At 45.5% G+C, this 25257-nt stretch overlaps 1 protein-coding gene across 4 annotated transcripts in view; it reads right to left on the bottom strand.

Moving 5' to 3' along the window:
* The window catches only part of SPTAN1 (spectrin alpha, non-erythrocytic 1), a 77517-nt gene that overhangs the window by 23835 nt on the left and 28425 nt on the right, over positions 1-25257 (bottom strand). For 2 of the 4 annotated variants that reach the window (XM_084820711.1, XM_084820713.1), the window contains exons 14-36: positions 25054-25209; positions 24064-24268; positions 23528-23709; positions 21671-21914; positions 21039-21161; positions 19325-19542; positions 18145-18237; positions 17583-17717; positions 15980-16128; positions 14702-14761; positions 11024-11222; positions 10491-10595; positions 9350-9370; positions 8622-8657; positions 7942-7989; positions 6804-6895; positions 5420-5564; positions 5144-5325; positions 4920-5019; positions 3840-4037; positions 3072-3218; positions 452-555; positions 131-293 (exon numbers count right to left, since the gene is read on the bottom strand). In XM_084820711.1, the coding sequence (XP_084676837.1) occupies positions 131-293; positions 452-555; positions 3072-3218; positions 3840-4037; positions 4920-5019; positions 5144-5325; positions 5420-5564; positions 6804-6895; positions 7942-7989; positions 8622-8657; positions 9350-9370; positions 10491-10595; positions 11024-11222; positions 14702-14761; positions 15980-16128; positions 17583-17717; positions 18145-18237; positions 19325-19542; positions 21039-21161; positions 21671-21914; positions 23528-23709; positions 24064-24268; positions 25054-25209 (3105 nt within the window). The remainder of the gene's footprint in view (positions 1-130; positions 294-451; positions 556-3071; positions 3219-3839; positions 4038-4919; positions 5020-5143; positions 5326-5419; positions 5565-6803; positions 6896-7941; positions 7990-8621; positions 8658-9349; positions 9371-10490; positions 10596-11023; positions 11223-14701; positions 14762-15979; positions 16129-17582; positions 17718-18144; positions 18238-19324; positions 19543-21038; positions 21162-21670; positions 21915-23527; positions 23710-24063; positions 24269-25053; positions 25210-25257) is intronic. The other 2 variants (XM_084820712.1, XM_084820714.1) reach the window with 1 other exon arrangement.

Below are 25257 nucleotides of genomic sequence, written 5' to 3'. Positions count from 1 at the left end.
AATTAATTCCAGGCGTGCTTCGCTTTCTGCTTAATGCCATCAAGTTTGTGTTTTTCTTGTCATCAGCAAAAGGACAAGATCACATTTGTATGAACCTTTGTCTTCATTTGCTGGAAATTATCAGTCTCACCTGGATATTTGTGGGATCTTTATAGGATTCATCACTTGCAGTCTGGAGCTTTTCACTGATCCAAGCCTCTATTTCATCCACATCTCGGCTGAACTGCTGGAGGGTCTGAGATTCTCCAAGCTTAGAGCGCTTCTCGATCATCTGCGCTTTCAGCCGACGCCACCTGTAAGAAAAACTCTACAGTTACCACTGGTGAATCATTAAGGGAATTCCTTAGGGGTTACTCTCGATGCAGAAGGTGTGAAACATCTCCTAAGAACGTTTACCCTTCAACCAGGGGTCTAGAATCCTTCAACTAAGAAATTAAGCTAGCCCACCAACCTGTCCAGAACCTCATTGCGTCTGCTGGCAATGACCCCTTTCGCATAGTGATCAGAGGAAATCAGCTGGTCAGCAAAAGACTGTAGGGCCGCAATCTTTTCCTCCTGTACAAAAGAAAAGTCACAAATTGAAAGAGCTCAGACACCCCGAAAAATCGAAATAGTATCAGCCTAAACTGCTACATGATAACAAGAGCAGGAATTATTCTGAAAGCATTTTCTAATTAAGGAATCGAAGGATCTCTGGTCACGGGAAGAACATAATTGAGCACAGAACCGGTTGCTGTTGCTCTGTAGCACAAAGCAGTGTTTGCTTCATGAAAACAATTGCAGGAGTTGCTTTTCTCCAAAAGCAGATGTCTCAAACCCCTTGGCAACTGATACACCTGCCTGCTGTCTTGGGCAGCCACAAAGACACGGTGCCACCCACCACTCACATGATAACAAACTGCTCTGGATGTTGTCATGAATAATGAACGCAAGTGATTCCACAACGAGAAAGGCTGTCACCGTGTTTGCTGTGATTGTGAGCTTCCCACATCTCACTAGCCCCCGTTGAACTAGATTAACCTCCCCCAACTGGTCACCCTCCAGATGTATTGGACAACAACTCCCATAATTTCCAGCTAGCACGGGAGTTGCAGACCAACACATCTGGAGGGCGCCAGGATGGAGAAGGCTGGTCTACATTGACCTTAAGCCCGATACCAGCAAAGCTTGTATCGTTTTTTTGTGGAAATATCGGCACAGCTAGAAGCTCTACAAATGGCTCCTGTGAGAATGCCATTGCAGTTCTAAATAAGATAGGGTGGCTAGTGGACTACATCCACCTTCTCCTCCCAGGGGCAATTTTGTCCTGGTGCCTACCAAAATAGTAACCACAAAGGTTAACTCACAAGGAAAAGAAGAGATGCTTTAAAACTGTAAGAGATGGAGATAATCCACACAAGTGATCTATCTATAACTGTGGTTTGTATGTAAATGTCCCAGCTACACACATGGGCTCCATATTTGGAAAGACTTTACTCCTAGATGGAGCATCTTTACTATCAATTCTGACCATCTACAAAGACATCAGTTTCTCTGGCAAAATACAATTCCGGCTCCCATATTACTGTCTGGATAATAGAATGCCCCCGCCCCTCCACCGGGAGTACAGAAGCTGTCCATTCCTGCGCTAGAAACTCTTCCGTGCTGCAAGATCTCCTAAAAAAAAATTTGAGCAAAAAGCAAGTTTCATTTTATGCCAAATTTTGTGAAGGTTTCTGTGTGACATTCCTTAACAGGAGTCAGTTTTCCAGACAATATAACACCAGTCCTGTTCCAACTTCAGTGGCTCCCAATGCATTTCGGGCCCAATTCAAAGGGCTGATTTGACCTTTAAAGCCCACAACAGCTTTGGGGGCCTGGACTGCCTCCCTCCATATGAACCTGCTTACATGCTGGGATTGTCAGATGAGGCCCTGATTTGCACCCCCCACTATTTGCCTTTGGGGGGCTTTTGCAGGAGCAATGCCCAACCTGTGGAATGTGTTCACCCCAGGAAACCTAGTCAGCCCCCCCGCCCCATCTTTAAGTGACAGGAGAAAACAGCATCGTTCAGATATGTGGCTTGTCAGGCTGCTTCCCAAGATTGTGTGTGTACTGTGCCTGGCTTTAGCTGATGCATGGCCGCTGCTCGCTTGGTGCTTGTTTTATTGTTTGAATGTTGTTTTGCTGAGCCTAAGGAGTGCTGTTAACTACCTCGGGGGGGTCCCCATTGTGAGACAGAACAGTGGGATCTATATAGTTTAATCAATAAGTAAGAGCAACACATAGAAGGAAACTCCACCAAAAATGCTTCAAGTAGTAGACATCTTTAAATACAGCCTGTCAAGAATGACGGCCTGTTTCCCACCAGAAGATTAGGTCAGGCTGTCACGTCTGATGTCTGGTGTTATCTGGAGGCTCTTCGGCCCCTTTGCTCAAGGCTGGGCGCAGTCCCTGCTAATTGGAACTGCTAACAGTTGAGTTGGTGGGGAGTTCCAGCCTCTCGGAGGCCAGGGCAGCCCACCCAGGGGCCAAGCCAGCAATTGGCTGAAGGAACATCTGCCCTGGGTTGCCAGGGCTGGGCTTTAAAAGAGGGCTGAGGTTGAGGCGTGGGGTCTCCCTTCATCCTGGTGGTCCTGGACCTGCAGACGGCTGGTTGCTATCCAGGGAGTTCCATACCTAGGTATGCAAGGATAGGTCAGGTAGAGTTATTATTTTGCTTGGGCGTGCGTTCATGAAGCTCTCTGTATACAGTTATGTGATCTGGCTTTGTACCCTCTTGTGTAACTTGCTACTTCCATTCTTCCCTTTCCCTCTACCCCTTTATTTGATTTTAATAAACCTTTACCCATCCTTTAGTTGGTGTGATCTCTCTGCATAACCGTAGGGCTAATCTGAGTGCCTCTTGGCTTAAGAGGGTGGCTACTGGGTATTTTGGGGGACCGAAAGGCCAGGTTTGGCCAATCCTGTTTTTGGGAAGGGGATCCTGGGATTGGGTCCTGAGCAGTCCTCCCTCAGAGGGAGGTTGGGGCCAGTCCCGGCAGCTGGGATCCTCCTTCCCGTTCTTTCATGCAGCCCTCCCGTTATCTCACCTGAACGTTGATGGCCTTGTCAAAATCCTCGTGCTTCTTGATGAGGGCTTCCACACTGTCTAAGGAATCCCCTTTATCTTCAGTATTTAAGAAAGCCTCACGGGCAGCCATCCAGTTTTCTGCCTGCTCACAGTCCCTGTGGAACAGCTAAATTGAAAACAAAGATGTAAGGAGATCAACCAACCATCACTGCCTAAAGCGAACCTTTTGAAGGGATGGAGTTTAGCCTGGGAGCACCTGTCCTTCCTTGTTAAAGCCAGTTCTGGTTCTCGCTCCTCCCAGCAAACTGGAGGAGGTTCATGCCACCTTGCCAGAACTAGCCTAGGAGTGGTGCCCCAGCCAGCTCTGAGTCTCTCTCCCATGCAAGAGAGCTGGCTCTCTGGCCAGCCAAGGGGCATCACTCCTAGCCTGGGATGCTTGTACCTCCTTGCCAGAAACTAGCCTGGGAACTCTGCTCACCTTTGTGGCTAGTTCTGCCTTTCCATTTCCCTCATCATGGTGAGGTAAGCTGTCTGGTAAAAACACTGGAAGTGGGGCCTCTACTGTGACAAAGAAAAAATTCACAGAGGTAGAACTCTGGGAAAGCCCTGTTTGCCTTGAAGCAGGCAGGACGGGTAGCTGGGGAGGCTTCTCGCCCTGACAGGGAGCAAGCCCAGCACCATTTGCGTAGTCCTGCCTCCAAAATAAGCGGGCGGAGTAATCGACACCAGCCCTGAATAACTTCCATCCCTGGTGGAGAAGGGATACAGTTCAATTAAGCACGTGCACCTGTAATTCTAGACACTGGTCCAACATCATTCGGCGCTGGACCCAGGCTTTTTCCAAGTCGGCCCTTTCTTGATCGAGAATGTCCAATTTCTCCTTGATCTCTGGACTAGCATAATGGCCATGGGCCAAGAGCTGCTGCCCGAACTGTTCAAATGCTTGGAATGTGCCGGCCCTGGCATCTATTTCGGTGCGGTGTTCCTATATGAGAGAGAGAGCGCAGGTGAGGCATTTTATTAAGCAACAACTCTAGCACTTCAAAGGTAGCTCTGTCTTTGGTAAGCATGTTTGCAAGGGTGGGCACAAGCTTGACTTTAACAACACAAGTTCATTACTTTTATCAAATTCCAGGCACTTTGAACCTATGCATTTGTGTAATTCTGATGGTGCAAAAGACACACTTATACGTTGTGACACATTTATAATGTCCCAATTATAGTAGCATTCAAGGTTTAGCAAGCAGGTCAAAGCCAGCCAAGTTCAGCCTCTTCCCAGTGCAAACTAAACTTTTTAACTGGCAGAAATACCAGGTTCAGAGCTGCTGAACTAACTTACCTACCACTGGTGAGGCCAAGATACATTCTTGATGCTAATGCACTAAGAAAGTCTGGGAGTGGCTACAGTGCCAGATTAGAACCAGGGCGACCAAAATCTGCCTCCATTCAGCCACGAATCCCACTGGGTGACTTTGGGCCACTCACTCCCAGCCTAACCTATCTCACAGGGTTGTTGTGAAGATAAATGAGGGGAGGATTATGTACTCTGCCCTGAGCCCCTTGGAGGAAGGATAAAAATGTGACAAAACAAATAAACAGCCTTCCTACATTGAGCAGGGGGTTGGACTCGACGATCTTATAGGTCCCTTCCAACCCTACTATTCTATGATTCTATGAAACATACATGAGTCAAATGTGACGGGCAGCTCTCACACACACACAACAACCATTACTGGCTGGGTTCAATGTGGTTCTGGGGGTCCTCTCCCAGCACATCACACGGGATGGCACAGCCCTGGTGGCAGGGAGCTTTCATCCCCTTCCTTGCCAGCACAAGGAACGTCTGGTGGCAAGACTGTTTACATACTTGGTGTCTCTCCAATAAAGCCTCTGCTCCAGTGACATCCTTTGCCAGTTCATCGGAGGAAACCAGCCCACGGATTCCATTGATCCAAGACATCAGGTCCCTGTGCAAACAGAGGTGCAGAACAACAATGTTTTGAATTCACAGCATTGTGGAAGCAGTGAAATCCGCAATTAGACCTTATCTATCCAAACCCCCTAAACAAAAGAAAGAAAAAGGAAAACTACCTAAAATCACTAAGGAAACGCTGAAGGTCATGGGAGTCCCCGAGTTTCTCCTTGCGCTGGTTGGCACGTTTCCCCAGACTGTTCCAGGCCTGGTTCAGCTCCGTGCATTTTTCTTGAAGATCTTCAGATGACTCGGGGTGAGACTGAATCAGGCGTTCAGCAGTCTCTCCTAGAGAGTTCACCTGCAGTGATGATGCAGAAGGGAAGAATCATTAGAGCGAAAGGAATGCTTCTTGCCTCTCAAAAGAAAGAGTCCGGTTGAGTCCCCACTCTAACCTTGTCACCAAGAGCTGCGAGGTCTCTCTCAAAGCCCTCGTGCTTGCGTTGCAGCGCCTGCACGCTTGCCAGGTCATGCCCATAGTTGTCTGTATTGAGGGCTTGGTTCTTTTCTTCAATCCATTCCTTTGTTTCATCAGCATCTCTGTAAGGGAGGTAACAAACTGAACTTTTATCAGCAAAGATCCTTTCAAAATGTTGCTACGATGGGGATAAATGAGCTCCTTCCGCATGCTGTCCAGCCTGCTCTGCTCGGGGTGACAAAGCAAGCTGCTTGCCTGGCTGCCCCTGAGCAGAACAACATTCTGTCGCTCAGGCCAGCTCCATTCCTACTCTGTCTGTCTAAGAAGTGGGGAAAGGGAGAGCGTCATATGTCCAGACCGTGCGCACTGCTAGAAACAGCAGAGCTGCAGAAAGACAGAGCCTCAGCTCTATTAAAAAAATATTCTATCTCCGCAGAGTAAACAGAATCAGAGCTGGGCTGGGGGTGGGGGCCGGTTTTTGAGGATTTGGGTGTAGCATTGTCACTTTTCAATAGTTTTTCTTACTGTAATTTAAAGGGGATGTTTTTGTTATTGTAGGCCCCAGGGCATTTATTAAAAGCATGTGATAAAGCCGCCTTGCTGAAGCTAAGCAGGTCTTGATCTGGTCAGTGCCAGGACGGGAGGCCACCTGGAAACTCTAGGTTCCCTACAGGAACCTTGAATTTCATGGAACAAATATGAGATGATGATGATGATGACGACGACGACGACAACAACAACAACAACAACAACAGTAGTAGTAGTAAGTAGTAGTGGTGGTGGAGGAAGAAAAAAGAAGAAGCATTATTACTCACTGTAATTCAGCCTTCTGCAACCTGGTGCCCTCCAGATGTGTTGGGAATGATGGGAATTCCAGTCCAACACATCTGGGAATGATGGGAGTTCCAGTCCAACACATCCGGAGGGCACCAGGTTGGGGAAGGCTGCTTACACACTGCTCTAACGCTTTAGAAAGAGGTTGTCTGAAACATTTAAGTGCATGGTCACCAGGTTTCTTTGCCTGATGCTAAAAACATTTTCCCTACAATAAAAAAGGCATTTCAAGGATTCATTAACTTTGGCCATAACTCTGGTTTGCCAATTTAGACATCATGCCAAATCATAATTAGCACAAACCATGGGTTCTCATTCTGGCTTGAAAGCCGACCATATTTCATCATCTGTCCATTCAGAAACCGTGCCAAGTGATAGTTAAGCTTCCTTACCCAGGGCCTGGAGCGGTGTTTGAATTGAGCCCTTGCCTTCCAACAATACTTAGCAGTTTTGTTTTGGACTGCTAAATCTACAGTAAAAGCTGCCCACCAGAACAGCCTGCAACTTGAAGAAACAGTGCTCCTTACCTGTGGAACCTCTGTACCTCATGGGCACTGCCTAAAAGTTGGCTTCGTTCTTCTGCCAGTTGCTGCAGAGATCGCCAGCGCTCATTCAGTTCCTGGAGGACAGAAGGAAAGAAAGAAAAAGGTATTAAACCCAAAACTGCCCTGCGATTCATCCAACAGCTTTAAAAACAACACACACCCATCTAGGCAGGAAGCTACTGCAAAGGATTTCTAGGACAAGATGTAAAAACAGTGTTCAAGATTACTATTTCCTCTAAGAGCACTGTCAAAAATAAGGTAGTGCTTTATACATATTTGGAAGACTCCCTGCATATACAGAAGTATGTACATTTGTAAATTATATGAAAAATAATGTTTAGAAAATGCAAAGAACGCCCAGTGAGATTTCAGGGCCAATGGAATGTTGAGGGCTACAGAAAAAAAATCTAGAGTAGCTTATCGCATTGTCTGGAGAGGGAACTTCCAAGTTCGCATTCAATGTCAAATGCAGGAAGTCCCACGTTTGCAGGGGTGGGAGACATACTGCCGCCCAATCACGGAATCTTGGCTTTCTCTGTTGTTTTCTAGGGGCAGCTCTCACTTCTGCTTGGGGCAGGGTGGGGATCTACAGGAATTCGAAGTCAGGCCAATTGTGCAACTGTAGTAATTAAGTCAATGGGCATCTGAGCCATAGAATGTCTAAGGTGTCACAGCTGAAAAAAATAAAATCAAAATGGAGAGAGGGAGGAAGGGAGAATTGGTTTGCTTGAGAATCTAAAGGCACAATCCTATGCATGTTTAGACAGAAAAAAGTCCTACAAATCCCAGCATTCCCCAGGGAGAATAAAAATCTTACAATTCTCAGCATTCCCCAGTCAGCATAGCTGGCTGGGGAATGCTGGGAGTTGTAGGATTTTTTTGTCTAAACATGCACAGGATTGCACCCTTAATAGCTTATAGCAGCCTTCCCCAACATGGTATCCTTCTGATGTTTTGATCTCCAAATCAGTCCCAGCCAGCATGGCCAATGGTAAGAGGTGGTGGGAGTTGCAGTCCAACACATCTTGAGGGGACTGTGTTGGGGAAGGCTACTCTACAACATTTTGTAGTGAGGCCTGGAAAGTTCCCTTAGGACAGGACAACATTAACATAGTCTTACCTTGATGGAGTTAAATGTTGCTACAGTGTGCACCATCAATCTTGCAGACTGGATGCAGAAGAGGAATAAAACCCAACATTAATGAAACGTATATCCCAACAGCCAAACTCAGACCACAGTAGCTCTACAAAACTTGTTTTCCTACGTGCACACATTTTAACACCCTAGTGTCCCATGCAAAACAGCTCAGCTGGCTAAATGTAGAAATTTGACTCCCCCCCCCCCCCAAATTCTCAGAGTGGCAGAAAGAGATTTAAGTTGATAGTTTTTATAATTACTATTTTTTAAAAAGTAGGTTTCCCTCTTCAGTAGTGAAACCCCAAACTTACTTTGTTATCATAAGCACATGGCTCTATGCCATTTGCAGTTAATCAGGATGCAAAGTCAGTCAGCCATTCTCATTTTACACAATCAGTAATTTCGATTTTCAAATCAGTTAGATCCTTACAGGGTTGTTGCTTTTTAATGTTCACTGTCTTACAGATAAGATTTTATCTTACTATGTGGGATGAAACCTTTTCTACACTTCCCAGAATTAAAATCCAGGTGGAGTTTTAAACAAAAGCCAGGAGACAGCTTGCTTCCAGTGTAAAAAAAAAACCTGTGCAGTTAAAAAGGATGCAACTGCCCCACTTCAAGGTCTCTGCCTACATCAGCATTATTTGTCAGAGGGGTCCTACCTTCCAAGGAGATGCTGTCTTGGAATCAGTGTCATCCTGTTTGAAAGAACAATCAGGAAAACATGAGACAATGCTACATACCAAATCAGAACTACCACAAACCCTTATTTAAAAAGCAACTATCCAGCACTAGCGTTAATTCTTTTTCTTAAAGTGTTGTGATTTCTTTTCTTTTTTTATTAAAAAAATAACCAAGGCTGTAATGCTATGCACTGTTACCTGGTAGTAACTCCCACTGAACTCGGTAGAATTTAATATCTGCGTAAACGTGTCTAGGACTGAGCTGCACATCTGTGCGTTAATATTTGGCGCGTGTAATGAAGTGTATGGTGGGTCCATTGCAATGTACAAGCAATGGCAAATGCATGGATTAGAGAAATATCCTGGCTGGTAGTCAAAACTATCTGGCCTTGTAAGCAGAATGAAGGAGCAAGAGCTCCAAGAAGAATGCAGACAGGACCAGAACTGGATGGGGCCTCCTCCAACAGAAGCTTAAAAGTCTACACTGACTGGCACAGCCCTGCCTATGGAAGAAGGAGAAGTAATCCATCTCAGGATAGCCTCCCTTGAGGGAGAATAGATGGGTCAAAGAGATGCCCTCAACAGGCCAATTAAGAAGATCAAAAAGGATCCTTGTGCCTTGGTTTTAAAGATATGTTTTCTAGACCCCAATTCTGTCCCTTTTAAAGAGCACTGAACAAAGACTAAATACTGTAGAAGGTGCTTACCCGTGGCATCCCATAGACTTCCTGCAAGAGAGAAGAGTATGCTTGCATTTATTTTTGTACAACAGAATAAAGACAGATGCGAACTCTTTGGGAAGGGAAAGCCATTTTTTGTTAGAAAGGAAGGGTATTAATTATAATTTTAAAAAATCACTGTGCCTTTCATAAAGGTGAAACAGGTCACCCAGGCTATGTTACAGCTAAAAAAAATGTTCCCAAAGCAATATGAGCAACAAACAGGAAAAGTCATAACATTCCTACAAGGTCACAACATATTACAGCAATGTAACTTCTTAGGGGTTTCTAAAAGCTGATGTGTCACACGAGTGCTTTTGCCCATTTTGTTGATGCATGGATAATTTTGAACAATGAACAGAAACCAATATGGAAAATTAATGATACCATGCAAGTATTGCAAACGTTTCAAGTCTCCAAAGTGCGTTGTGAACCACAGATAAGATTAAGCCCTTAATGGGGTAGCTCCTATCTCTGCAACAACAGTTAAGGTCTTGCTCCAATTTACAAAGGCAGAAAAAGTTATAGCGGGTTGAAAGAACCTGTTCAGGAGACACTGAAAAAATCAAGGCAATCCTAAACATTTCCAGACTGAGGCTCTCTTTTGTACGTTATAAAAGCAGGGTGGCTGATCTGTGTTTACTGTGTTTTCACAGTGAACCCCATGACGCGTGAAATGGCTCCAGACATGTTCACAGCAAAACGCATGCTGCAAGGAGTTACAACTTGTACTGGTTTAAGTATTAATCCAAAAGGAAAATGTTGCATGAGTCATTGCAATGCCACCTCTATGGGGAAGGATCACAGCTCAGTGGGAGAGCACATGCTTTGCCTGCAGAAGGGCCAGGTTGAATGCCTGGCATTTCCAGGTAAAAGAAGCAGGTAGCAGGTGCTGGGAAAGACCCATCTCTACCTGAGACCCTGGAGAGCCACTGCCAGTCAGGAGACACTGCTCAGCTAGATGGACAAATAATCGCACCTGGTACAAGGCAGCTTTGCCAAATGCTGAACATCTGAGCAGCTACAGAGCAGGGATTCAGTGAGTAGTTTTCCAAGAAGATCTAAACCCACTTGCAAATTATTACTGGGGGGGAGGGGAAGGAGGGACCTCAGCGAAACAGGAACAGACCTGCTGCTGCACCGCCTGCACTTCTTCGGCCATCAGACCTTCGGATTCCAGGTCATTCGCCACCTTATTTATGTCCTTCAGACGTGACTCGTTGGCTTTCAGATCCTGCAGAGAACAGCAAAATTCCACCATATAAAAATTAAGCCAGAGGCGACGTTTATTTAGTACAGGGGTGCACAACCACCTCACCAATTTCCTGATACAATCTGCTCTTTCCCCACAGCTGTCTGGAAGAACTGGAGGCCTGGCTTTGGCCCCCTGGCTGGAGGTTCTACAGCTCTATTATAAGAGAACCAGCCTCCTGGTGGACAAAGAGTTCACCCAGTCAGTGCCTGAATGGCCTGGCTTGGGGGCGGGGGGGGGGGTGCTTGGAGAAGATGCTCTGAGCGGTTCCTCCCACTCCTTGCCATGGTCACCGCTGCCCACTTGCTTGCCCTCCTCTCTCTCTTATTCAGGCATTCAGAGGGAGGAATCTGTTTCCAGATTCCCCAGCCCTCATTCAACCACTTCCTAAGTCCGGTGCCAGAACTCACCTTCTGGAAATCATCAAATTTCTTCTGCAGCACCTCGACCTGCTCCAGGTCTGCTCCAACCTCTTCATTGGTGAGTGCAGCCTCCTTCTCATTGATCCACTGCTGGAGCTCATTGGCCTCGCGGAAGAGCATGAACTTCTTGCAGCTTTTCTCCAGCATGCCTTTGCGCTTCTCCCCCAGCTCGAGGAGAGAGTGGTATCTAGAAGGCAGAAGTGGGCCCAGGTCAGATCTTGCCTGAATGCTCACTCTGTCACAGACACGTGGCCGTGGTTCAACATGGGCCTGCAGCAGCAGCAGAGACCGGGGAGAGAGGCCTCAAAGGACAACACGCTGCTCTACGGAACCAGATAGCTGCAACCACTAAAGGTTTTTACACATGCTACAGAAGCTGGGACCTGGAAACAAAGCCTCTAAACACGCAAGGCTGACAAAGCAAGGAGGTGCAAAGCAAATTACAATTTAGAATTAAGGCCACAGATATGGTATAACAGAACCGCAATGTGGGGAGCCAAGACAGCACAGAACGAATTAACTGCAGGAACCCTGTGAACACAGCTATTAACCTCTAGGGCTAGAGTGGGGAACCTGTGACTCTCCAGATGTTGCTGAACTGTAACTCCCATCATTCCTTGCTATTGGCCAGGCTGGCTAAGGTTGATGGGAATAGGAGTCCAACAACATTTGGAGGGCTACAAGCAGCGATGTAGGTATAACAGGTTTCCAGTGCTTTATTTTTCTGTGAAAATTTTTCAGTTTCATAAGTTCATTGGTAAAAATGAATGGATGCCACTTGCAATTACAGTATTAGGCAAGCCTGGCCATTTTAAAGTTGTAATTAATGTTTTTCAAGTGATTATCTCTAGCATAGATATATGTCGTTGAAATATATATATGTCTCAGAGCGTAATGGAAGTAATAAATAGTGACAGCAAAACTCAACAACCTCAGTGGAAAAGAGTTGAGCTCTGTTGAAATAGATGAATAGTTCTCAGCAATATCATACACATTTCTTGGAGTTGCTAAAATTAATTATTGTGTGAACTGTTTTCAGTACTGTTTTTTTCCTTAAATTTGAACAATGTAAGGGACATCCTTGCTATTGTATTTAAATATTTACCAGTATTCCAATAAAAATGTCTACATCATAAAACACTTAAATCACATTAAGTGTGCTTTAATGTTTGGCCTCAAATATTTCAGGACAAATACTTGTGGTGAATTGGGACAAAACAGTAACCTTTAAAAACTTTTTTAAAGCTTTGTTGTTTACTAAATACAAGCAAAATACACATGCTAAATTAGATCTCACTAGGGCAGGGGTGGGCAACTTGTGGCCCTCCAGATGTTTTGGCCTACAACTCCCATCATCCCTCACCACTGGCTATGCTGGCTAGAGCTGATGGGAGCTCCAAGAGCTGCCCAACCCCATGCTAGGGTATCAGAACATTTTCCAATGCAAACTGAAATGCTCCTATGCAAATTAAGCTACTTTGCATTGGAAATTTTTCCAGAAAATGTTTTGATCCAAATTTTCTGGAAAGCTCACATCCCTGGCTACAGGTTCCCCAGCCCTGCTCTAGATTGTATTAGTTACCCTAAAGATGAATGAGGCAAATTAGAAATACTGAATTTTCCGATCAGCACAACATTTTCTGCCTCTCGGATGCGTGAAACAAGACTCCACTGTTTGGACAGAGCTCCTTTCTTTTCTTGCAGGGATGCTGCCTCAAACAGCCATACGTATCAAATGCTTTGAACTTGCACCGGCTTAAACTTTACAGGCAAATGCACATCCTTCTCTTGTCAACAGGAAACACAGTTCTCTGATTAAACCTATGTTCCTGACAAGCACATTGTCATAGCTACATAAAGCAAAATGGATGGGATGCCCCCCATTCAGTGGAGGCTGGTGGCTCCGATGTCAGTGGGATGGTGAATCCACTCTGGGTTTCAGTCACAACTCTAAAGGAGCGCTCCAAGGTGCGAAGTTCTGACTGAAACCCGGAGCCAATTCAGCGCCCCACTGACATTGGAGCCACCAGACTCCACTGCTTCCATGATACTCCTGGAAGACAAGACTGTTTTCCTTGACACATTAAAAAGAAGTCTGGATTACCAGCACCCTTTGGAGCAAACCATGCCACCCTGTTGTTGTTGTTGTTCAGTCGTTCAGTCGTGTCCGACTCTTCGTGACCCCATGGACCATAGCACGCCCTGAATGCCCAGTAAAAAGCAGCAGAGTTCCCTACACTTTGTGTTGGGTGGAATGGGACAACAGGAATCTTTCTCTTTGAGAAAGCAGGTTTGACTGGTTGAAGGCTTCTACAGCAAAAGCCAGCCGTAAAAGACTATTTACAGGAGTATAGCACACTTCTAAGCTAACAAAACCACTAACATGAGAATAGTTGAGTTCTTATTTGCTTCAAACCAAGTTCTAGCTGAGTGATATTAACACCTGGCTTGTGGAAAAGGGGTCCACTCTCGCTCTTTTAAAACCATTATTATTATTATTCATTGTGGTAAATAATAAAACAGGGAGCCCTGCAATGGTGCCAGCACTTTCTCCGAATGCCAGTCCAGCTGCCCAGCCATGTTGGGAGTGGAAGCCAGTTACCAGCGGAATCCACTGATGAGAATTGGTTTCAAGCAGATCTCTGCCATGAGGTCCTTCCCAGAAAACATGAAAAAGTAGCTCTGTGGATCTCTGTCCCCAGGGACGTAAAAATTTGGGGTGGGGTGAAGGCCCCTCTCTGTTGCTTCCCGAGCTGCCAAGCACCGCCATGGCTGTCCCATCCACGGTGGGGGCAGTCAGGGCTTGCCAAGTGCCTGCTTGCTTCCCCTCCAAAGGAGTGCAAGTTGCCCATTCTGACCTGGATCTGCTGGAAGCCTGATGGTTTTGTTCCACTTCCTGCAGCGGGGAGCATTGTTGAGCTCTGCTGAAGTCCCGCAGCTAGCTAGCAAGTAAGGTTTGGGGGTCTGTTCATTGCTACTGTTTAAAGGCCAGCAATGATTAAAAGAAAACAGCTGCCTCCCTTCTGGCCTTGGCTAAGTGTCGGGAAGGGAGGGAGAAAAATTCTGGTAGCCAAACTGGGCAATAAAACCCTGAGAAGCAGAAAGAAGCTCAACAAATTTAGGGTCTCGAGAGGAGGCAAGAATAGAATAGGAGGGACCTCCTCCCAATGTACATTTCTCTGTCTAAGGGTGCAATGCTATGCATGTTTAGACAGAAAGAAGTCCTAGAACTTCCAGCATTCCCCAGCCAGCTATGCTCCACCAACATAGGGATTCCCACCGGCCAAAGCATAGCCATAACCGACCAGTCATCTAATCTAAAATTTTAGTTAATGAACTCCCATTTCACTTCTTCCCATCCTCCAACCATGAACCTCATGTGTCCACTGCTAAAAAAAATAATGACTGACAGGCAACATTAAAACAGTGCACAACCAATTCAGCAGAAAAACAAACAAGCAAACAACAGTTTTTCAAGATTGCCTGAAGAACACATGGACCCAGGAAACCCAGTTCAGCATTTGGAAGAGACACCATTCTGAAACTAGATCAACCCTCCTAAGAGTGCTGCCCCAGATGGACACAAGGAGTGACAGGAGACAGTGGAAGAATGAAGAGGCAACTATTTGGAGACAGCATGGTTTACAAACAGCTAAGCCTACTCACAGTTCTTCGACCTGTTTCATACGCAGAGATACACTGCCGACTTCCTTAGTTATGAGAGTCCTGCACAGACAGAGGGAGCATAGCAGAGAGCATGCAAAATATTAGTCAGATTAACAAAAATTAAATGAAGGCAGAGGCTCCGTCCAGGGATCATTCATGGTGGACAATAGAAGTGAGGAGGACATTTAAAATGGAAGGAATGAGGGTGTCACACACAAACAATGGGAAAGCAGATCAGAGCACACAGGTGCAAATGACTGGAACAAAAACTGTCAGCAGTACAGTTCAGCTCTCGCTACAGGGCCACAGCATCTCTTTCAGCCCTTGGAACCCAAAGGGATTCCTGCTCCCAATGCAGCACAGCTACAGTAGCCCAGGGAGGAGACAGCATTTGATTTGGGCCCCAGGCTTACTGGGGGCCTCGTGAATCTCAGCTCCCCAACTATAAAGTAGGAACAAAACAGTGCCTTCTACAGTGCTGCTGAGAGGACAAATATCATTAGACGGTAGGAGGCTTTGCCAATGATATGTGCTGTGTCATTTAATGGCTAGTACCTCAAACAAGGCACTGGATGAGACGCTGTTTTAGGAGCAAAGTAGCAAGAGGACGCACGGTCGGGAGGAAGTGCCAAAATGTAGCTCTTGCCTTTCCAAGATCAGGATAAGAAGACTCAGCAGCACACACCTCCTGTCAGAGACTGCTCTGCTATGCGCCCAACGAGGGGCAGTTAACCAAGCTTTTTCTTTTTGCTCATTTGCGTGGCAAATTAGTTTTAGAAACTTATTTTTTTTAAACTAGTGGACCAGGTAAAACAGGAGCATCCCCAGCCTACTCCTTGCCTGTACGTAGCCCTGCAAGGGTTCAGTACTGTACTTCAGGTAACTAGATTTAAGAAGGCATCTCAATGAGAACTACATGCTGAGAAAATCTGGGAGTTATGATTACAAGCAAGTGCTATTTAGGACTAAAATGGTTGGAATTGTTAAGACATTGAAAAGCACAGATAACTCAAGTCACATAGTGAATTTAACAGATCACACAGGTCAGGAAGTAAACACGGTTTTTAACAGCTGAAAATGGGAAAGAAGCAGAGATGTCTAAAGTTAGGAGTAAATGGATTCATTAAGAAATAAAGAGGAATGTGGAAAGCTTTTCAGTGGAACTGGCTGTTGAGAACAGTAGGAACTAGCAATCTAACTCCTTGGGAAAGATAGCGAACAGGACAAACTCTTCCCAAGCTGTCTGGCTCATTCCAGGTCCTGCTAGTTTGATCTTACTGGTTGTCAATTTGCTCCTGGCGCAAACTGATGCTGCCCTGCTCCTCCAGCAGGTTCTCTCGGGATGCAGATTGCGCTGGGTCTAACTTCTTTACGTAGGCAGCTGGTACGAAACCCTGACGGTCATTCACTTCTACTTTCCACCAGTCCTGGGGAAAAAGACATGACTTTAATTGCATGTCCCATTGATGTTGTCCATTACCCTGGAATGACAATCTCTGAAGTCATCTGAAGTTAAGATTTGTTTACGTGGCAAGGAAAGGGCGACAGATCAGAATTTGGGGTTGAAAGTTACGGCCAACTTCAGATTAGAAGCTGGAGCTGAAAGAGTCACCAATCCTTAGCAAGAGGTGTTCCTCTCAACTCACGTCACTTGGGATAAGCAATCATGCAGATGTAATTGGAGGGTAATTATTTCTGGCTTCTGCAGTTCCACAGAGCAATCACCTTCAACCTTTCATCACCCTACCTGTTACGTGGGATGTATTTTTAATTTTTAGGCCCTTTGGGCTATCTTTCTCCCCTCTCTGGGGTGACCAGATGAAAAGGAAGACAAGACTGAGGAGTTCTGTCCTCCTCAGCATCTGGCCTTTTCCTATCTTTTTGATTCTCTTAAAAAGAAAACAAAAGAAGCAGCCCTCAACAGCCACCAAAAATGGCAGCGATGCCACTGGCATGGCCCACCTTACCTGCCTGTGATGCAACTCACCCATCGAACACAAATGCTATAGAACAGTATTCCCCATTCTTACCCTCTAGATGTGTTGGACTACAACTTCCATCATATCCACCCAGCAACACAGCCCCCCCCTTCCATTGGCCATGCTGGCTTGGGATGATGGGAGTTGTAGTCCAACAGGTATAGAGGGCACCAGGTTGGGGAAGGCTGCTACAGAAGAACACAGTAACCTGTGAATGATTGGAAGTATGGGGACATCGCTAAAACACACTGGCATTTCTTGCCCTTCAGACAACATAATGTTGCCGTGGCCTGATAAGAATGCAGGGCTAATAAATGTGAGATGGTTTCTAAAATGCCAACAGGGCTCCCACCGTGCCCTGTACTAGCATCTTTTGCTCTTCTCTTCTTCTCACTTCCTTGTCCCTCCCAATTTTGTTGTTGTTTTAACATCTAGCCCGAAGAAGAGTTCTGTGAAACTCAAAAGCTGGTTCACCATCTTATAGTTTTTTAGTTGGGACTAAAGTTATTGTGCTACTGTTCCCGATGGATTTCCTCCAAATCTTTCAAAGGAGTCGCCATGTTATTCTGTTACAGCAAACACAAAGAAGAGTCCAAAACAGCAGCTCTATTTTGGCATTAGTTTTTGTGGAATGTTTACCATTTTTTCTCTCTGCACCCATGGTCATGTATCTGCCAACTGAGGACTAAAGCTTATGCCACAATAAATTTTAGCCTGTATGGTGCTGCAAAACTTTGTGTTGTGTCTCTGAAACTTTATTGCAGAAACAAGCTGCAGCTGCACTAGTGAAACTGCTCCCTGTTTCACCACCTCCAAATATATATACGGTTCGGGTGGGTCATGGCTGAGCCTTGCCTGATCATGAGACAACACCTTGGAATCCCAGCCGCTTAGGGCTTTACCTTGTTGGTGCTGTTCAGCAGAGTCAGGATGTCACCCTTCTTCATTGTAACCTCCCGGGGACTCTTTTCTTGGTAATCATACAGAGCCAGGACAAGTTCTTTGCCAGTTTCATCATCCGTGGGAGCTACTTGTTGCTGAAAAAAAGAGAGACAGACGGTTAAACTGCAGGGAAAATAAGCCTGTTCAGCTGTTATTCTTGGAATTCATTGTGGCAAAAAAAAAAACAAAAAACACCTTAAGAATAGTTCTCCCACCCTTAGTGTTGGGCACCACAATGCTCAAAACCAGGAGTTCTGGCTCTCTGCTCCCCTGGTGGTCAGAGCCACAGGTCACTCATTGCCTGTAGGGGGCAGTCTGCAGAATGAGAATGGGCCCACAGCATCAAGGGAACTGGGTGATGCTGAGGGCTGCATGAAATTAGGCTGAGGACTGCAGCTCCCCTGCTCCAGCCATAAGAGGTTTGTTGTAAAAGTGGTCAACCATCACCCCAGCCCAGAATGGGAAGACCTGGGTATGAGAGCACAAGATCATAGGAACAGGTGATTGCCAATTCCTTCTTACCCGACATGCCTGGGCCTGTTCCCTCAGTGCCTGAATGCTACTGCCATAGGCGGAGAGATCAGACATCAGCGCTTCATGCTTCTTGAGAAGAGCCTGAAAGTCAAAGAACAAACACGCATCATAACATTTATGCTGTCAGTAAAAAAACCTGTGCCATTACTGTGGCCTCTGCCATGTTGAAACAAATAAAAAGCAAGCCACTACTCCTCAAAACAGCCAGACTGGGAACACTGGAGATGGAGGGCCTTCACTTAACGGCAGAGCTCCTTTCAGCTCCTGAATATGTTTTACGTATCTCTCTAGCTGCTTCCCACCCAACACATTTCAGCCCCAAAAAGCAGTTCGAACATCACATGTGCTTGAAAAATCTGCTGGGAGAATTATGTCAAAGACGAGAATACATTTTGAGATACCGTGGATATCTTCAGTAATCTTTGCGGCACAGCTGGTTTTGGATGAGCAAACTGCCCCTCTCCACTAAACCCCCATGAACCCTTCAGCACAAACCCTTAGGCTTAGTTTCAGTAGGAGATGAGGACTAAGTACCATAACCAAAGAGAGATTTGCCCCCTGCTTACCCTCCTCTCCACCTCCCTCTTCTTCCTCTGTCGCAGCTTCCCCTAACCTGGCGCCCTCCAGATGTTTCAAATCGTAACTCCCAGCATTCCTGATCGTTGGCCATGCTGGCTGGGGCTGATGGGAGTTGGAAGCCCAAAACATCTGGACGGCGCTGGGTTTGGGAAGGCTGCTTGTTGTCTTCCCTGCCTTGAACTTTAGATTGTAAGGTTCCTGGGGCAGAGGCCTGTCATCTAACCGTTATGCTGCAAACTGCAATGCACATTTATTTAGTTAGTTTATAAAACACTGATGGCACTATATTAACATTCCTCTTTTCTTGCAGCCTTTCCATCAAAATGTGTTCCTAGTGGTGGAAATATAATATTGAGCATTAAGTACTGCCTCTCTATATAGCATCTTCTAACACATTCCTTTGTAAGTTACACAAATCGATGCCACATACCCTTTCCCAGCTAGAAGCCCCTTCATCCATCTCCCAATTTTTGTCCCATCTTTCCACATGGGGCATTCTCAAGATCAATGTACCATTTATTGTACTCTAGTGATTCACCGTCACATTTCAGAGAATGTCAGAATGTTGCACATGCTGGCAACGCTGTACCTCAGCAGAATCCTCATCCTTCCCGTAGTCCGTGCTGCCCACGATGGGCTCCTTTTCCCTCATCCAGGACTCAGCCTCGTTGGCATCTGCGAAGTACTGCTGGGCCTGTAGAGAGTCTTCCAAATCCTGCCGGCGCTGGGAGGCCTTGCCTTTCAGGGATTCCCATTTCTGGTTTAGGTCGTTCAGTTTGGCTTTTACATCCTCAGCAGCAAAGTGTCCTGAGCAGCAGGAAACAGCGGCTCCGAGTAAGACTCGGGGATTGAAAGACACCTTAGCCCCAGCTCACACAATCCTCTAGCACAGCTCACACTATCCTTTGCCCCATGAGATGCTCCCCAGGAGGAGACTGTAGGAAGGAGTCAGGCTTGTAGGCTCCCCTCACTACAAAAATACACTGGCAAAATAATGATGGAGCAGAGCTCCCTCCTCCAAGCCCTGCCCCTGCCAAGCACGCAGGACTGGAACAAAAAGGCAGCCTGCTTCTGCAACTGACAGGGAGAAAGATTCTAATTTGCATAAGCTCTCCTTGTCACAGGAAGTGGGAGGAGTAATCTTCACCAGGATGACTTCCTCCATTGAGAGAGAACTGGAGAGGGATGCATGAACCCAAGGCCCACTCCTGATCTCTCCCTGGTAGAATCCAGAGTGTAAAGGATTGTGCTCAGAAGTCAGATGTCTTACAAAATGATTGCGGCTTTCTTCAGAAGGATCTCACGACCATACATATCTCATCTCTGCGTATCTTGCAATTCTTTAAAGGTGTGAAATTGGTACGGGGGCACAGAATTCCGCATCCTGTGAAGCTCAGCTTTCCCCTCCCACAAGTATATTAGCAGAACAGAATACACTGTGCAAAAGCTAGCTGATTATATAGAAGCCTTAACAAGGCCACCACATTAATCTATTACTGGTGCAGATTTTTTGCCCCCAGCTTTTTTTTTCCAAATCGTTTAGTTTTTCCTCTAACACAAGGTACATAAAATAGATTTACAAAAGATAATTCCCTTTACTTGTGCAGTCAATGTTGACTGAAAAACATTCGAGTTATATACTTATATATATTTAATAATAATACACTGAAATTTATGATCATAGCTAATCAATAATGGAATGCTAATCTGACCATTCAACCTTGGAGGATTAACCTTTCCGTCAGACTGTTCTGACTGTACTGATTATTTTAATACGTCACAAACCAAATTCCAGCTTTCCACATAACTATTACCTCTCTTTGCTCTCTCCCTGCCTTCTTGAAATATAATTAATGTGTCCATTTAATCAAGTAAACTGTATATCCCATCACCTCTTAAGCTAGTCTTCCAAATCCAGCCCTGAGTTATTATTCAATTTTTATTTTGCAATCTCAATCTGTGCCGATATAATGACATTATTATTTCCTGTTGATTATTATGCACTAGATCCGATATATAACCTAAAATAAACCTCACAGGTGATATTGGCAAGACAAACAAGGTCATAAGATGGGTAATATAGAGAACTGTTGTTGCTGTTATTTTAAATCTTGAATATATAGAGTGCTGACTCCAGGAAATCCACATCTGGCATCTTCATTTGGGTAGTATGCGGGATTACTAGTGACACAAGCAAGATATGAGCAACTTACGTTAAAATATATAATCCTTTATGTGCGTGAGTTTATATATATTTTATACAATGATTTTGGAAAAAGGTGTATACAGATATTCAGACACACCTTCCTCCACCATGGCATTTCCTTTCTGGGTGACGGCCTTAATGCGGGGCTCATGACCTGCGATTTCTGCTTGCAGGGCTTGGTGCTTCTTTAGCAAGTTCTGGACCCCGATCAGATCCTTGCCTGAAAGAGAGCAGAGCGGGCATCATGAATGGTCATCCCAATAAAAAAAAAACTTTACAGCCATTGGATAAAAGCGATGGATATGAAATATCCTGACTGTCATGATTCACAAATGTTAACAAATAAGTATATTTTAAAAGCCTGCCCAGATCAGTGCTGAATTGAGAGCCAGGCACAGGAACAAAGACAGCAAGGAGTAGAGCTATTCCTGCAGCAGACAAATAGCACTGGGTTCCTCTGGAGGCATCCAGAGCGTGACTTTACCAAATTAGCAGCCCAAACCAATACCCAGTATAAATATGCCCATCCAGGGTAAAGTTGCTGTTTTCAGAACACGCTGTTCTAAAAGGCTATGTGGACTGCGGGCACTTTGGGCTGAATCCAATATTAGTCTAACGTAAATCCCATTCATTTCAATGGGTCTGCTCTAAGGAGGGCTAACACTGGATGCAGCCTATTCACAGAATTACCCATTCAACACTCCCCGGGGTACCCAAAGGCACACCAACCTCTGTTGGTTGAAGCAGCAATAGGCTCCTTCTCTCTGATCCAGGTTTCTTCGTCTTCAACATCACGGAAAAGCTGCTGCAGGCGAAGAGAGTCGGCCAGCTTCTGCTTGCGTGCTACCATTGGATCCTTCAGAGCTTCATAGCGAGCAACCAGCGCCTCTTGCTTCTTTTTGATGTTGTCTGCATCAAAGTGCCCAGCCTCCTGGAACTGCCGAGCTTGGATGGTGATGCCATCAATCCGGTCCTACGAGAGATCATTTGGGATAAAAGTTTCAGGTCAGCGGCAGCCTTCCTTGGATTCTGAACAGGGGCCACTGTGACGCTCTCCAGCTTGACCTTGCCTCCAGCAGCACAGGGAGAATGTACACGCAACAGCAGATTGGAAACCGACTTTCTGCTTTTGTAATTATTAAGCATGCTGTGAAAATACACAAAAAGCAAGTGGCCAGAAGCGCGTTGGGACACTTCTGCTGCAGAAGCAGGGGAAAGGACTACAGTTTAGTCCTAAACAGATGTCAGATGTAGATATCCTAAACCCTAGATCAATTCAGACATCACACCAAAACACGGCTAAGGGAGGTTAACTATGGTTTCGCATGGTGTCTGAAATGACAGGCTGTGGTTTGCAATCAGATGACACACCACAACCGCTAACCATAGTTTGAAGTAGGTTTGCAAACCATGGTTTGCCCTAATTATGGATTGGAGTTAGTGCAGAACACAGCCGCTTGGCTGTTGTTGGGAGCTGCCCTTTTCAGCATGCACCTCCTTTGCCGAGGGAACTGCAGTGGCTGCCTATTTGCTGCCGGGCCAGGCTTAAGGTTTTGGTAGTAGCATACAAAGCCCTAAACAGCTTGGGATGAGGATACCAGAGAGAGCGCCACTCCCTTACCAACCTGCCCAATCACTGAGGTCACCAGAGGGCATGCTCCTGGTGGTTCCATATGGATCTGTGACCTGACTGGAGCCCACCCAGAGAAGGTATAAATAAACCCATAAATTTATGTATTTATGTTATAAATAAATAAATAAATGCCTGCACTGAAGATCCACAGTTCTATGTCTGGAAGCTCAAAACATGGTCTTGTTTTGAAATGATGGTTTGCACAAACTATGGCTTAGTGCGATGCCTGAAATTGAGCTACTGTTTGATTACACCGTGATGCTGGGAAGACTGGATTTGATTACTCTGTGACTCTGAGGCAAATTCCCTGAGATCCCTATGCCAGAATCTTTCCGTCTTTGAATTAGGCGTAGGTGGATGGATATAGGGAAGTCGACTGTACATAACTTAATACAATTACGGCTCAATCCTATGTATGTTCAGACAGAGAAAAAGCCTACAACTCCCAGGATGCCCCAGCTCCCAGCATGCCCCAGGAGTTGTAGGCCTTTTCTCTGTCTAAACATGCATAGGGTTGTGCCCTTAAGGTATTATTTTTATATACCAGCTAGACATGTTAGTTCACATTTGAAGCTCTGCTATGCTCAAATATGAAAGAAATGCTAGGCAGTCCTTGAAAAAATCTTGATAAACTTTGAAACCTGATATACTTTGAACCGCAAAATATAGCCTGAATTGAACCGTTGTGTCATTTGCATTCTTGTTCCTGACCTTTTGACACTGATCTGCTATCAAGTTGTCAAACCTATCTTTGACATCAGGCATGATATGTCCAGAAATTTACTTTGGAGACATGGGAGCTATAGCTCTTGGGATTCTAATGAAAGTTCAAAAGCCACAAAAAGTACCTCAGGGCATCCAAGCCCAGTGGGCAGTATGTTGCCCATTCCTGCTTGAAAGTAATAAACAGGTAGGGCTTCTCAGGACAGAGCCAAGGAAGGTGGACATTGTACCTGATGAGCAGCAACATCTGCCTCCAGTAGAGCATGTTTCTTCTGCAGGTTCTGAACGTTAGTGAGGTCTTTGCCATAATCATCTGAAGCCAAGTGCCCTTCCACTTCATACAGCCAGAGTTCGATGTCTTCCACATTGCGGTTAAACTGCTGTTGCTGGTTGGCTTCACGCAGCTTAATCCCTGAAAAGGGAAGAGTTTAATTTACATTCCTGTATCTCACTGCACAGCTATCTTGCACTTCAGAATGATTTTGGGGGAGGGCCCATAGCTCAGTGGCAGAGCCCCCGCTTTGCATGCAGAAGGTCCCAGGTTCAATCCCTGGCATCTCCAGAGAGGGCTGGAAAAAACCCTGCCTGAAACCTTGGAGAGCTGCTGCCAGTCAGTGTTGACAGTACTGGGCTAGGAGGACCAAGGATCTGACTCAGCGTAGGGCAGCTTCCTACGTTCCTTCCAGGATAATTGTCCGTTTTTACATAAAATAATATTACGCTAAATTTGCCTTCCGTTTCTTTTCGCCAATCAAGTGCATCATACCTTTTAGTTCAGTGGCTTCTAGTAGCTTCTTCCACAAGCTGATGACCTCATTCATGCGAGTGGCTACTTCATCAGATGCATAATGTTTGACGTCGATCAGCTTCTGCCCTGCTTTCTCGAGGGCATCGATGCGACTCTGGTTTGCCGAGAGTTCGGCTTCAAAAGCTTGATGTTTCTGAACTTTGCCCTGCAGATTTGATGGGTCCTATAGACAGAAGGGAGATAGCATCCTTGAAGCTAACAAGATTTTATGCACTGAGAGTTGTGTGGAAGAACTGTAGTAATATTAAGATGCCAACAGAACTGGATCTGCCAAATTTGACATGTATAGCAAGCAAACTTCCTTTGTTCAGCACTGTGACATTTTCTTTCTCTGGGACAAAGACCAACAGAGTGGCTTAAGCTGGCTGGGGAATGCTGGGAGTTGTAGGCTTTTTCTCTGTCTAAACATGCATAGGATTGCGCCCTTAAATCAGGATTTCCAGACTATCTTGGCATTCTGCCACACCACCATCTTAGGCTGGGCAAAGGAAGGAACTACAGAGGGAAAGAGCCCATCAAGACTTTCTTCCACAATGCACCGTTGGCTCAGACTGATCTTCTTGTCCTTGTCTGATTAGGACTGCGAAACCTCTTCCTCTAGGAGTAAGTGTTTAAGGGTCTTTCTGCATGATCATTTTATTGTATGAATTTTGTTACACCCAGAATTTTTTTTAAGAGGCCCACAACAACAACACAGCTACATCCTACGCCATCAATTAAAAACAGACAGGATATCCTGCAACTGTTATTGCGAAGGGACCTGGAGAAATACAGTTCAAAGGCTACAATGGAATTGGGGTAGACTTTGTGTGGAAAGACTTTGGGATGTCTTGGGATTGTAAGAGAAGTGCTCTCCTATACCAGGAACCTCTCTCTCTCTCTCACACACACACACACACACACAAAATATATAAGCCACATCTTGAGCTGACAAGATACTGATTATACCTTGTAAGCCTCATCAGTTGCAGTTTTCATCTTTTCATTGACCCAGCTCTTCAGCTCATCAGAGTCTCTGAAAAACTGCTGCAGGTGGAATGAGTCTGCAAGTTGCGTACGACGACACATGGCCCGTTCATGCAGAGCATTGCGGCGGCTCAAGAGCTGAAAGAAGCAAGGGTGGTAAGACAGATTCTCTATTGAATCCTTACT

Source organism: Heloderma suspectum, chromosome 14 (assembly GCF_057233095.1).
Source record: "Heloderma suspectum isolate Gila_16-S chromosome 14, 16-S_ref, whole genome shotgun sequence".
In the NCBI taxonomy this organism is placed as follows: Eukaryota; Metazoa; Chordata; class Lepidosauria; order Squamata; family Helodermatidae; genus Heloderma; species Heloderma suspectum.
Note: the sequence above shows the minus strand (reverse complement) of the source record. Positions and strands in the feature narration are given on the sequence as shown.